Source organism: Hipposideros armiger, unplaced genomic scaffold (assembly GCF_001890085.2).
Source record: "Hipposideros armiger isolate ML-2016 unplaced genomic scaffold, ASM189008v1 scaffold_209, whole genome shotgun sequence".
NCBI classification, from domain to species: Eukaryota; Metazoa; Chordata; class Mammalia; order Chiroptera; family Hipposideridae; genus Hipposideros; species Hipposideros armiger.
The window spans coordinates 2,870,123-2,882,591 of record NW_017731559.1 but is presented as its reverse complement, the minus strand read 5'-3'; the positions used below and the strand labels follow the sequence as shown (position 1 = coordinate 2,882,591).

At 42.0% G+C, this 12,469-nt stretch overlaps 1 protein-coding gene across 1 annotated transcript in view; it reads left to right on the top strand.

Annotated features, from left to right (window-relative positions):
- Positions 1–1,347: 1,347 nt before the first annotated feature.
- The window catches only part of NPC1 (NPC intracellular cholesterol transporter 1), a 43,587-nt gene continuing 32,465 nt past the window's right edge, over positions 1,348–12,469 (top strand). Inside the window, exons 1-4 of the mRNA XM_019653857.1 lie at positions 1,348–1,614; positions 4,960–5,082; positions 6,031–6,137; positions 8,411–8,590. Coding sequence (XP_019509402.1) covers positions 1,603–1,614; positions 4,960–5,082; positions 6,031–6,137; positions 8,411–8,590 — 422 coding nt within the window. The 5' untranslated portion in view covers positions 1,348–1,602. The remainder of the gene's footprint in view (positions 1,615–4,959; positions 5,083–6,030; positions 6,138–8,410; positions 8,591–12,469) is intronic.

The window sequence follows — 12,469 nt, the reverse complement described above, 5'->3', positions numbered from 1 at the left end:
GACCCCTGAGCTGAAAGGAGTCAGTTAAATTTAGTTTAGGCAGAGAGTCTTGGGTGAGGCTTGTAAGAGAGAGGACTTTCCAAGATGGGTAGGACTGAAACCTGTGGCGAACACACTGGGGCTGGAGACAAGCACTGGAGTCTGGCCTTGGAGACCCGGAGAGGTGCCATTAAGGGCAGGTCAGGTAGAGCCAAAAGCCAACTGTGGAGGGTAGCCGAGGTTTATTTGTGAAAAAGCTATTTAAAAGCTACTGCGCTTGTATGTGTGTGTGCGTACCCATCTCTGCAGGTTTGCCTGTGGGGAGGCATTAAAAGCCTAGAAGCCCTAGATCATAGATTAGTGCTGGTTATATCTGAGAAATGGGGGAGGGGTTGGGGAAGTGGTTTCAGTATTATTTCATAGACACCAGTGCTGTTTGTATCCAGGCATACCTAGGACATGCTGCAGGAGGGGCGCCACACCACTGCAGTAAAGCGAGTATGGCAGTAAAGTGAGTCATAATCTTTTGCTGGTGGAGGGTCTTGCCTTCAATTTGTAAAAAACACAACACCTGTGAAGGGCAATAACACGAGGTGTGCCGCCTGTATTTGTGATGAATAGGTATTGATTCTGTAATTAAAATAAAACCAATCACTTTATCATTTTAGGAATTGGCAAGACATTTAAATGCTTAAATAAGATACCTCTTGTGATTATGAATAGCTCTATGAGACTGGTCGGTGACCACAAGATGAACTGGGAAGAATTGTTATTCTTTGGACTTGGACTCCCATTACTTAAGTGGAGCTTTAACAAGACCTGTTATTAGAGATTCTAGGTATGTCAAGTGACAGTCAGACCCATAGTCTTTGATCCTGTGTGAACTGACAGTCACTCTTCTGGTTAATCTCAGAGTGATAACTAAGAACCGCTCTCACCAGTCCATGCCACTGGGCTTTTCTCTTCCATGGTGAAGGACATCTGAGCTCATGTGTTACTTTGTGGTACAATACACATAACGTAAAATGGACCATTTTTAAGTGTACAGTTCAGTGACATTAAGTACATCACATTTTTGTACAACCATCACCACTATCCACCCCCAGAACTGAGTTCCCGTCTGATCAGGTGCACTTTGGGCTCAGGCAGACCTCCAGCATTGATGGGTTTTATGTCAGTGTTGGGCTTTCTTCCCCAAGTACATATTATTGATATGAAATCAGCACCAGGTGTTCTTGAATCATAGTAAAGGTAACTTTCAGCCACTTTACTTCTGTTATCAAGTGCTTTGCTTAGAAAGGAGGTGAGTGGCCTGTATGTGAGCCCTTGATTGTACAGAGTACCTACCCTTGGTCGTGTCAGCATATTCTGCCCTGACTGTTCAGGGATTTTAAGGTGCATCTGTCCTCTTCATTGATAGTCCTGACCTCCTGCTGTTCTGTGGTGATTTGGAGACTGGAAATCCAGTTGCTCAGATGCCAGCTGGGTTATTGGGGAAGACAGAGATGAGCATGCCAGCCAGTGGTCCACTAAGGAGTGACCCTTAATGCAGTGTGAGGAGTAAGAGCTCTGGCTTCTGAACCAGCCAGACCTCAGGTAGGGTCTGGCTCTACCACTTCTTAGATGTGGTCTCAGGTAAGTCACTCTACCTGTGAAACCCTCAGTCTCCTCCTCTAAAATGGCGTTATTTTAGTACCAGCCTCACAGATGTGAGGATTAAGGGAGCTAACGGGCACACTTAGCCATTGTCTGGATGCTGGATTGTGCATGGGTGGATCAGGCACATGGGGGAGGTGAAAGTTGAAGAGTGGCCTTGACTGGTAGCAAGGGGTGTAGGGGCAGGAGGCCGGACTGGCGTGAACTGCGCAGAGGCAGGCAAGTCCCACTTAGTGTGGGACAGAAAGGAAGGGTGGGAGAGCAGAGTGTGCAACAGAGCCAGGTGAGGAGCTCTCACAGGCAGCGGGAGGGGTGGAGTGTGGGTTTCTGAGCACCAGATAACCTTGCAGCTGTGGCTCAGGAAGAGCCAAGTGGCAGCTGTATCTAGGAGACATTGTAGAGGTCTGGGTGAGAGGTGCTGAGATGGACAGAGGATGGCTGTGGGCACAGCAGGGAAGGGTTGTGGGGAGGCAGGGGCTCAGGAGACTGCACCAGGAGCCTCCCCTAGAGGTTGGAGGTTGGTCGGAAAGGTGCCTAGGCTTTAAACCCTGGTGAAGAGGGATTGGCAGTGGAGGCGGCTTTGGAGGAAAAATTAGTTTCCTTTTGACCCCCTGGGGTTGTCGGGCACCTGGAAGTACAGCTGGAGAGGAGTTGGGGATGGTTTTTAGACGGAGAATGGATTTGGAGCAGGGTTTATAGGCAGTAGCAGGTGAAGGGATCAACTAAGAGACAAGGTTGAAAATATGGAAGAGAAGGTCCCTGGAGGAGGCTCAGGAACGCTGCACCAGCCAGGCCTGGGGGTGATGGAGACGCTCTCATTTTTCAGCTGGAGGTAAGAAGGGACATGAAGGGAAAGAGAGCTCCGAGGTGGGAGCAAGGCCTCCTCCTGCTCGATGCAGCTGCGCGAGGGGATGCACACGTGCGTGTACCTTGTACAAGGTGGGGAGCGGGGTGTAATGCTAGAGTGAGGGCCTGAATTAGGCAGTAGATTCTATTTTATTGAGACTCTGTTTCCTAGAACTAGAATGTTCTGGTTTGAAATCTGGCTCTGCCACTGTTGGACGAGTTGTTTAGCCTCTCTGTGCCTGATTTCCTCATTTGTGAAGTGAGTACAATAATAGCACCCCCCTCATCAGCTCGTTGTGAGGAGTCATTGGGTTAATATACGAAGAGCAATTCAAACTGTGCCTAGCTCACAGTGAGTGCCTTTTAAGTACTTTGAGCCCCACGGGCTTAGGGCTGCTACTCGAGGCAGGATGAGTTTGGGAAGCAAACCTGAGAGCATTGAGTCCAGCACAGTTTTCCTGGGCCCAAAGAAACCTCAGGTATTTTATTTTCTTGAGGTCTTTGGAGGTCTTTGCTGAGGTCTCAAATAGTTCGAAGACGTTAATAATAATTCCTTACATTTGATGGTAGTGTGCTTTATAGTTTACCAAATACTTCCATGTATATTCCCTCATTGGATCTGTGAGATAAGCGGAGGTTATGAGCTACGGTTCACAGGCAGGAAAACTGCTCAGCAAGGTTCAGGCATCTGCTCCAGCTGCGATCGGCCTCAACAAGCACATTCATTGAGAAGCTGACCTCCATGCTTCCCCTTCTCCCCTCAACCTCTCTTCTACCAACTTTGCTTTGAAACAACGGATGTAGATTATAAAGGATGATCTTTGTGAATAGGAACCAAACAGCACTGGGTCATCTCTTTTCTTTTATAGTACTGAGTGATGAGAAAGGAGAACTTAGACTCCAGACACCCATCCTGTTGGTCATGCCAGAGTCCTGGTTGTTTTGTTGACTGGATTGCTGCCCTTCCTGCAGGCGACATGCCAGAGTGCCTTCCCTCGCCCCAAGGCCCCCCCAGCCCTGCTTGCCCTGCTGGTCTTTGAGAATTCTGTGAGGTCTAGGGAAGGGTTCTTTGTATTTAAGTGACACATCAGTATCAGCAGTTATTGCTTTTTTGCCTTTTCAAACTTCAGTAAATGAATAATGACCTTTTAGTTGGAAACCCAGAGTTTTGGGAAAAACAATACTTTCCCTAGAATTGCTAGTGTTTATGGAAATAATTGTGATTCTTTTTACATAAAAGTGGTGGTGGAATTTTGCAACTTCTTTTCGTATGTGGCATTGTTGAAAACTTGCCAGTTCCTCATTTGTATAAGGGAGTTCCCCTCCCTTGTGACCTAAACATATGATTTTTAGTGACTCAAGAGAGGGGTGAGTTGTAATTTCTGTATTAAAATATCTGAAGAATGAATGCAGAGACAAATCATATTGACCCTTTAGATCCCTGCCACATATACACCCCAACCTCCTGCCTGTTTTTTCTGTCATGTTTTTAGGGCTTCAGGGCCTGTTGTGGAATTTGTATCTCATTGCTGGGGACCAGCACGGACAGACTGACCTAGCTCCTTGCGTACGTGTGGGTCATGTGCCACTGCCACTGGAAAGAATTCACTCTGTTGCATATAGTCAATTTTTTAAAAATGGCTTTCCACCAGGTGTCTTAGGAGCCACGGTGGCTTCTCATTATCCTCTTTCCCCAGGGGACAGATGATTGCAAGCCTGTGCAAGCCAGTGACCCTGTCCAGCTTGGCACAGCTCCATGGCTATGCCAACACGATGATTCACACTGCACTCTCCTCCCCTTCTGAAGTTTCTGACAGCCTTGTGATTCTCACGTGGGCAATGAGTGGCTCTTGAGAAATCTTGACATAAGAGGTTTTATGTTTTTCTTTTAAAATCAGTGAGGTGATTTTCCTTAAAATTAGCACATTCCTTGCTTTCTACTTATCTTGAGGGCCAGGTGTTCCTTCTTGCTGCTGCTTCTTAGGGTTTATGGATGTTTGTGGTTTTATTCCTCATGTTAATCATGATGTGCTGCTGCTAATTAACCTAAATACATGTGGAAATGTTCTTTCACTATGTAGAGCTCATACACTTCCTTATCAGATGTGCGAAAATAGTTCCTGAGTAATCGCAAACTCACATACTGTATAATATCTTGCTTCCTTTCCTCAACACAGATTCTATGGAGCTATAGCTTCCTCTTATGAACGAATAAACTAGCAGGAAATTGAAATCATGTAAATAAGTAGTTTCTATTACCCACTTCACTGACTTACTTGACAAGTCCATTTGGAGCATTTGGTCTACTTTAATTAATATTTTTCAAAATGTTAAACTAACCAGTGCCTCTTGCTGTTATCTCATTTTGCAGGTAACATTGGAAGGTTCTGAATGGTGCTTTGAGTGGGTGCTTTTTGCTGTTCAAATTTGTTTTACCCTTGAAGCCATGACTGAGTTTTGTGTTTACCTTCTGTGTAGGTGTTTTCACAGTCCTGCGTTTGGTATGGAGAGTGCGGAATTGCGTCTGGAGATAAGAGGTACAATTGCAAATATTCTGGATCACCAAAACCATTGCCAAAGAACGGGTATGACTTAGTGCAGGTAAGTTCATTGTCTTGGACACTGGGAATATAAAAAGCTAACTAGAAATCCTCTGTAATTATATCTTAAATATTATTGTGAGGTGGAGGTGGAGGTGAAACACCAAAAGGCTTAAATCTTATCCCAAATGTCTCTGTAGCACATGATGCAGAGAAGATAACATAACTCCGGAGGCTTAATTTTTCTGGGGCTGACTTTATGCCTTTCTCATAACGTTTCCCTTTAGCAGGTTGCTATTTAGGGACTGAACTTGGTACCTCAGATGTTGCTCTTTGCTGCTTCTTTAAAATATGTCAGAAGTTAGCTTTTTTTGGTTCCTAGAATTCAGGCCTTGAATGGATGAGGCTGCCAAGTGGCTATGACTCCTTTGTCCTCTGTTCATTTTAGGGATTCCTCTGTTTCCCACTGAGAGCCTGTGAACTTGGGCTGCTACCAGGATTCTATTTTCTGTTGTCTCTTTAACCATCCCTGATACACAGGGCTATTAGAAAAGAACTGGGAAACCCAAGATGAAACGACTGGTTTTAGAGGCTTAAGTAATCTAAAATCAAGTTGACGTGGTAGTAGGTGTCCTAGACTTCCTTACTCCTTTCGTCAGAATTATTTAAAGGTGTAGACTTTCTCTGGAGTGACTAATGGAAATATACAGCAAATAGCATTCTGATTAAACTGAAACAAAAAAGAACCAAAAAGAGGTAAAATGATTGTCAAGGAAGGAGAGTGAGCTTCCAAATCAGAAAAAATTTTGAAATGTCTCTACTATCTCTACTTTTGTCAATTCCTAGTTTATAAATAGTAAATTGATAGCCTTTTAAAAGAACTTTGCAAATGTGTCTTCCCCTGGTGTGCCTAAAAAGGGTTATGTGAGTTAGTTTTCTTATTTGATTGTGGAATGTTTGCCCTTATTTAACTATGCTAGTCTGATACCCATGCTTTTTCACCCTAAAGGAGCTCTGTCCAGGATTCTTCTTTGGCAATGTCAGTCTTTGTTGTGATGTTCAGCAGCTTCAGACACTGAAAGACAACCTGCAGCTGCCACTACAGTTTCTCTCCAGGTCGGTTAATCACCAGGCAATCAAAAAATGGATTGTAGGCGTAGCAGGTCCTCAAAGAATGTCATCTCATTCAACATCATTTCATTGCAATGTTGATGAGATGCCATTGGAACTTAGCTCTTGTTTATACCAATTAGCCTTTGGTAAAATGGGTTTCATTATGTTTCCTTCACTTAAAGTTGCAGAACCTACTAATGACATTAAGTGAAGATTTACTGTACTTCTTAACCAGTGACATCCTGATTTCCTAAGAAAGCAATCTCATAACTTCTCAGAAATAATGAATAATTTCTGATAAAGTCATAACTATCAGACTCAGTTCTCGCCTTATTTACATTCAGAATCGATACTTGGTTTTCCTCTGAGATTTCTTCACCCCAAAGGCTGTCTGCACTATGCACTGGGTCCTTTCAGATGTGAGCCTGTGTGCTGTGGGGAGGAGAGGGTCCTGGTGGTTCCGCTCAGGTCTCTGACCCAAGACCCTCATTTGTACAGTTGTCTGCATCACCTCTCTCGCCTCACCTCCCCTGGTTTGCACATGGATCTCTCTTCCTATGGTGACATGACTTGCTAGAGTCCCAGTCCTTGGTAGAGCTGGCCTTTGGTAACTATTAGCAAGATTGTTCTGGCGTAGTTGGCTTGTTTTATCAAATTAACCTGCTATTCAGTCTGTTCTCTGACAAGGACAGTGAAAGGGGTTGCATAATAGATGTTGTTCTCTACGCTTACACGGCAGTTTTCAAATGTGCAATAAAAACCAAAAAAAAAAAAGAAAAAACCAAAAAAACAAAGAAACAAGCTAGTGGTGGTCTGTAGAACAGCACATTGTGATATCTTCCTAAATTTTTCACACTTAAGCACCCTGATGAAGGTGGATGGGAAGGACATATGATGAGAGGGAAATGCTTCTCTGTGCAGGTATTACTGCCCGTATCACTGCAGGTGACAGAGCACAAGCTGGCATCCACTGAGGAAACCCTGCTTCTTTCCAGAAGTTGAAATTGACAATACAGAATGGAAAGCCAACCCTAAATTTTTCTTCCAGGACAACATACAGTATAATAATAGGTCAAAAAGTGGAGAATCTAACTGGGCCAGCATATCCTGTGGAAGGCTAGTGGATGTTGATGGAGCCAAGTTGGAGCCACCATTCAGTCAAAATACATTTCATTAGCACCTACTCTAGGAGCAGCATTGTGGATACAAACATCAAAAGATAACCAGGTTTTCCTCATGTTGTCAGAGATACCAAAGCTTTAGCTATAATAGCAAATAATGAGAAGCTAATATGTGGAATATTATGCAGCTGTCAAAGTTGGTGTTTGTGGAGATTAAATGTAGTAACATGGAAAGACGTTCGTAACTCATGGAAAGTGATAGAAAACTCTGCACCCCAAGAGTGGTTTTTGTTACAAATGGTATAATTGTTCCTGTTTCTGTCATAGTAAAGCTCAAGACTCCTGAAAGAGAGTCAGTATGGGTGTCTGCTCCTTCACTACACCAGAGGCTTTGGAGGCTGGGACCACACCATCCTTGTTCTCTGTCTTGTGTGGTCACCTGGATGGGGTCAGAGTAGAGAGCAGTCTTGACTGGTTGTGTTGCAATAATGCCAGTCTAATGAAGCAATAGCTTTTGCAGATAACAGTGAACCCAAGCTGAGAGAGAATGTTTTGCTACATAACTGGGTCAACGTTAGGAGCATAGACTTTGAACCAGAGGATAGCAAGACAGCTTGTGGTTTCTCTTGAAAACCTGTGTGCTACTGAAACATGCTGCCAGAGACCACCCTTCTGTTCTTTTCATCTTTCCAAGTCACAGGAAATCCTCTTGTATTTAGAGAGGGCCAAGGGGTTATCTGGGCTTGGAAAAAGCCCTTCAGTAGGTTATAAGATGAATATTCTGTTGTATAAATCTCATTTTCTCCCTTTTTTTCTTCTTACTCAGAATTGTTCCCATGATACTTCTAAGTCCTGTTAGCTTCAAGACAAAGAAAACATGTCTCAAATGATAAAGTGCAGAATTCAGAGGAGCATTTTTCTTTTTTTTGAAATTGCATCTGAACAGCATAAATGTAGTAATTAGGGTAGCGTTTAAAGAGGTATCTTTATTTTAACATGACGTTTTAGGTTTAGAATTGCTGGGTTTAATATGTCCTCATGGCAATTCATTTGTCACTTTACACTAAATTTTAAATATTCTTTGTCTATTTTATATCATCTTTTTGCTGGCCCTGTTTGTGACATCATACAAAATCTAGTTTACTTTTTCTTTAGATGCCCTTCCTGTTTTTATAACCTAATGAACCTGTTTTGTGAGCTGACATGCAGCCCTCGACAAAGTCAGTTTTTGAACATTACAGCAACTGAAGATTATTTCGATCCCATTATAAACCAGACGAAAACAAACATAAAAGAATTACAGTACTATGTCGGGGAGAGTTTCGCCAATGGTAAGTAAACTTTTTAATTATTCCTTTTACAGTTGGTATCAGGACAGTGGATTAAGTTGCTCCTTTTTGTTGTCCTGTCAGCTGTGTGAAAATGACAATTTTTAGTTCCATTGGCCATGAAATGCAAGTTGTTGCTTTGCCTTGTATTCTAGGACTTCAACTACAACCTAAGAAACAATCTCCTTAAATAGGAAATTTGCTTTAACTTCTTCCTAACTATAAGCTTCCACATGGAAATTTTTAGTATGTGCATTTACTTTTTAGAAACCATTGAACTGTGGTTCTAATGGACATGAATTGTGTAGCTTCATGAATTACTACAAGACTGCAGAGAGGGGATAGGGGAGTAGAACTAATTGGCAGAGGAGAGATTTTGACTGAAGAAACGTATTGCCACAGGGAAAGTATGCAGGTATAACAAACATGAGGAAGGGTACCCCAACAAGTAGAAATCATAGAACAACCTGAAAAAGACCATGTAATCTTTGTTGAAAATCAGTGAAATGAAAGAATTCTGAAAGAATAAGACACTAGGTGAAAAAAATGAACATATAGAAATAGAACCAACTGGATTTATTAATGAGAAATAGTCATATAAATGGACTAAAAAATAAGCAGCAGATTTGACACAGCTGAATAACGTGCCCAGAGCAATCTATAAAATAAGATAATAAGAATTTAGCAAAGTTGTTGATTATAAGAGCAACATACAAATTAAATTGTAATAATCAATTAAAATTATAACGGAAAAAGGTCCCATTCACAAAAGCAACAAAAAGTGAGGTACCTGGGAATAAATCTGCCAAAAGACAACCTACTTAACAGAGAGAGACTCTTCTGTTGTCGGAAAGTGGGCCCTTCTCGGCACAAAGTCCAGATCCTTGGCAACTCGAGCAAAGAATTGAATGAGATGCTGGAGTAAAGTGCTGAAAAAGTAGTTTATTCGAAGAGATAGTACATTTCAAAGAAGTAGAAGCAGGCCTGAGCAGTAGAGAATGGCTCAAGGGCCCAGTATTAGAAGAGAAAGTTACATTCCAAAGAGTTTGGAGCAGACCATGCGCAAAGGCGAGGCTCAAAAAGCTCGAAAAGGAAGAAGCGGTCAAAAGAGCAGGGCGTCCAAAAAAAGGAAAAAGAGGGCAGAGTTCCCAGGACTTGGGGTTTTTATTCCTTCTCTAGAATGGGCTGTTGCCCTAAGAGTGTGGGACCACTTTATTGGCACCTGTGATTGACAAGAGGTACTGTGCAACTGCGAGTGACTGGTCTGATCTAGTTGGGTATTTTGCACCCATTTGTTCCAGGGGTAGATAGGTACAATGAAAAGAAGTTTTGGGTTGAGAGGGGAGGTCACCGGGCAGTCACATCCTGTGGGATGTGCAGGAATGCAGAGACCCAGTGTCTGCCTCTATCTGCCTACCTAGTTCTCCCCTTCAGAGACGTGATCCCCATAAAATCTCTATGGGAAGCTGAGGGACAGGAGGTCTTTTCTTCTGTATCTGCTTCCTGCTGGGCAGGGGCGTAGAGCTGTCCCTGCCTATTGGGGGATTCACAGAACTCTCACCCTAGCTGATCTCAGATGAGAGGAAGGGGTCTTGAGATCTGCCTGGAAGACCATGTTGGTTTCTTTGGTTGTGACCAGCAATCTTGTTGGAGTATCATCTGTATCCCCAAGGCCCCTGAATGAGGAAAAATAGATTTTAATAAATGTGTTAGCTCTTATGAAACCTGTGGCCATTCAGCCTTTCACTCAGGTGGTGTCAATTGTCTAGGCCCAGAATGGGTTTGGAAAGAATCTTAGGCTTACTTGGCCTAGGGAAATGTTAAAACCTATTTAGGTCTTGAGGGATGCTGGGAAGTCACAGGCTTTTAAGTAGTTATCTGAAGCGAGGGTAGGAGATTTCTATGAACAATCTACTGTTTAGGACTAAGAAACTGATTTACAAAACAATCAAGAAGCAGGGGGATAGGAAACATTTATGATTCAGGCTAGGAGCAATCTTTAGTCTAGGATTCACAAACTGATAAGAGTAATCAAAGCCAGGAGCTAAGGAACTAAGAACTAGGGAGGAGACTTAACATTTCTATAGGAAAGAAAACCTAAAAGGTTTTCAGTGGTGTGTGTTGGGGGCGGGGGAGGGCTACTCAGTTGACCCACAACACAAATATTGGTGAGGATGTGGAGCAGTAGGAATGCTAATACACTGCACCCCTCATGACCGTTACTAACTAGGGTGAGTGTTTGAAAGCCGTTGAAAAACCAATTTTGTAGTGCCTGGTAAAGTTGAAGGTAAATATCTGTTCATCTCAGAAGTTCCACTTACAGATTCCTGCCTTAGAGAAACTAGTAATGCATGTAAATAGGGAACCATCATAAGAACGTTTGTTGTAGCATTTCTGTGATCATGAAAAATTGAAAGTATCAAGAGAATGAGAAGACAAGCACAGACTGGGAGAAAATATTGGCAAAAGACGTATTACAGAAAGGACTGTTACCCAAGATACATGAAGAACCCTTAAAACTACTCAACAATAAGAAAGAGAATAACCTGATTGAAAAATGGACAAAAAACCTAAACAGACAGACACCTTACCAAAGAAGACATATGGATGGCAAATAAACATAATGAAAAGGTGCTCAACATCAGATGTCTTTAGAGAATCCAAATTAAAATAACAATGAGATACTACTACAGACACCTATTAGAATGGCGAAAATACAAAACACTAACACCACCAAAGGCTGGCGAACACGTAGAGCCACAGAAACTCATTCATGCTGGCAAGAATGCAAAATGGTACAGCTACTTTGGGAAACAGTTTGGCAAGTTTTTAGAAAACCAAGTATACTCTTACCATATGACCCAGCAATCATATTCCTTGGTATTTACCCAGAAGGGTTGAAAACTTATGTCCACACGAAAACTTGCACATAGATGTTTATAGCAGTTTTATTCGTAATTGCCAAAATTTGGAAGCAACCAAGATGTCCTTCAGCAGGTGAATGGATAAACTGTGGCACATCCAGACAATGGAATATTATTCAGCACCTAAAAAGAATGAACTATCAATCCATGAAAAGACATAGAGGAACCATAAATTCATATTACTAAGTGAATTAGGCTAATCTGAAAAGGCCCCATACTAGATGATTCTGTCTATATGACATTCTGGAAAAGGCAAAACTATGGAGACAGTAAAAAGATCAGTGGTTGCCAGGGGTTGGGGGTAGAGAGGGATGACTAGCAGGAGCACGGGATTTTTAGAGCAGTGAAACTATTGTTTGATACCATAATGGTGGGTACATGTCATTATACATTTGCCAGAAATTGAATGTACAACACCTAGAGTGAACCCTGCTGTGAACTGTGGACTTTGGGTGATAATGATGTTTCATTGTGGGTTCATCAGTTGTAGCAAATGTTCCACTTTGGTGCTACTGATAGTGGGGAGGTTGTCCTTGTGTGGAGGCAGGGGTTATATGGGAACGCTGTACTTTCTGCTCAGTTTCACTGTGAATCTAAAACTGCTCTAAATAATAAATTCTATTTAAAAAAACAAAAATAAAAAAATCAGAGATACTAAATGCTAAGTAAGAGAATGGATAAATATATTGGAGCATAGGGATAGTCTAAATGGAATGCTTAAAACATTAAATGTATGAATTAGAGTTAATATTGACTGAAAATAAGTTACAGAATATATGTGGTATGTTGTTTATATTAAACAATACTATATATTTATGGGTACAATACATCATAAAAGTGCACAAACATGTATAGGAAAGGTAAACATCAATTTCAGGATTGTGGTTACCTTAGGAAGAGAGGATGCTCAAAAGGAGGGGGCACTTGGGGCAGCAATTGTATTTATAGTATATATATATATA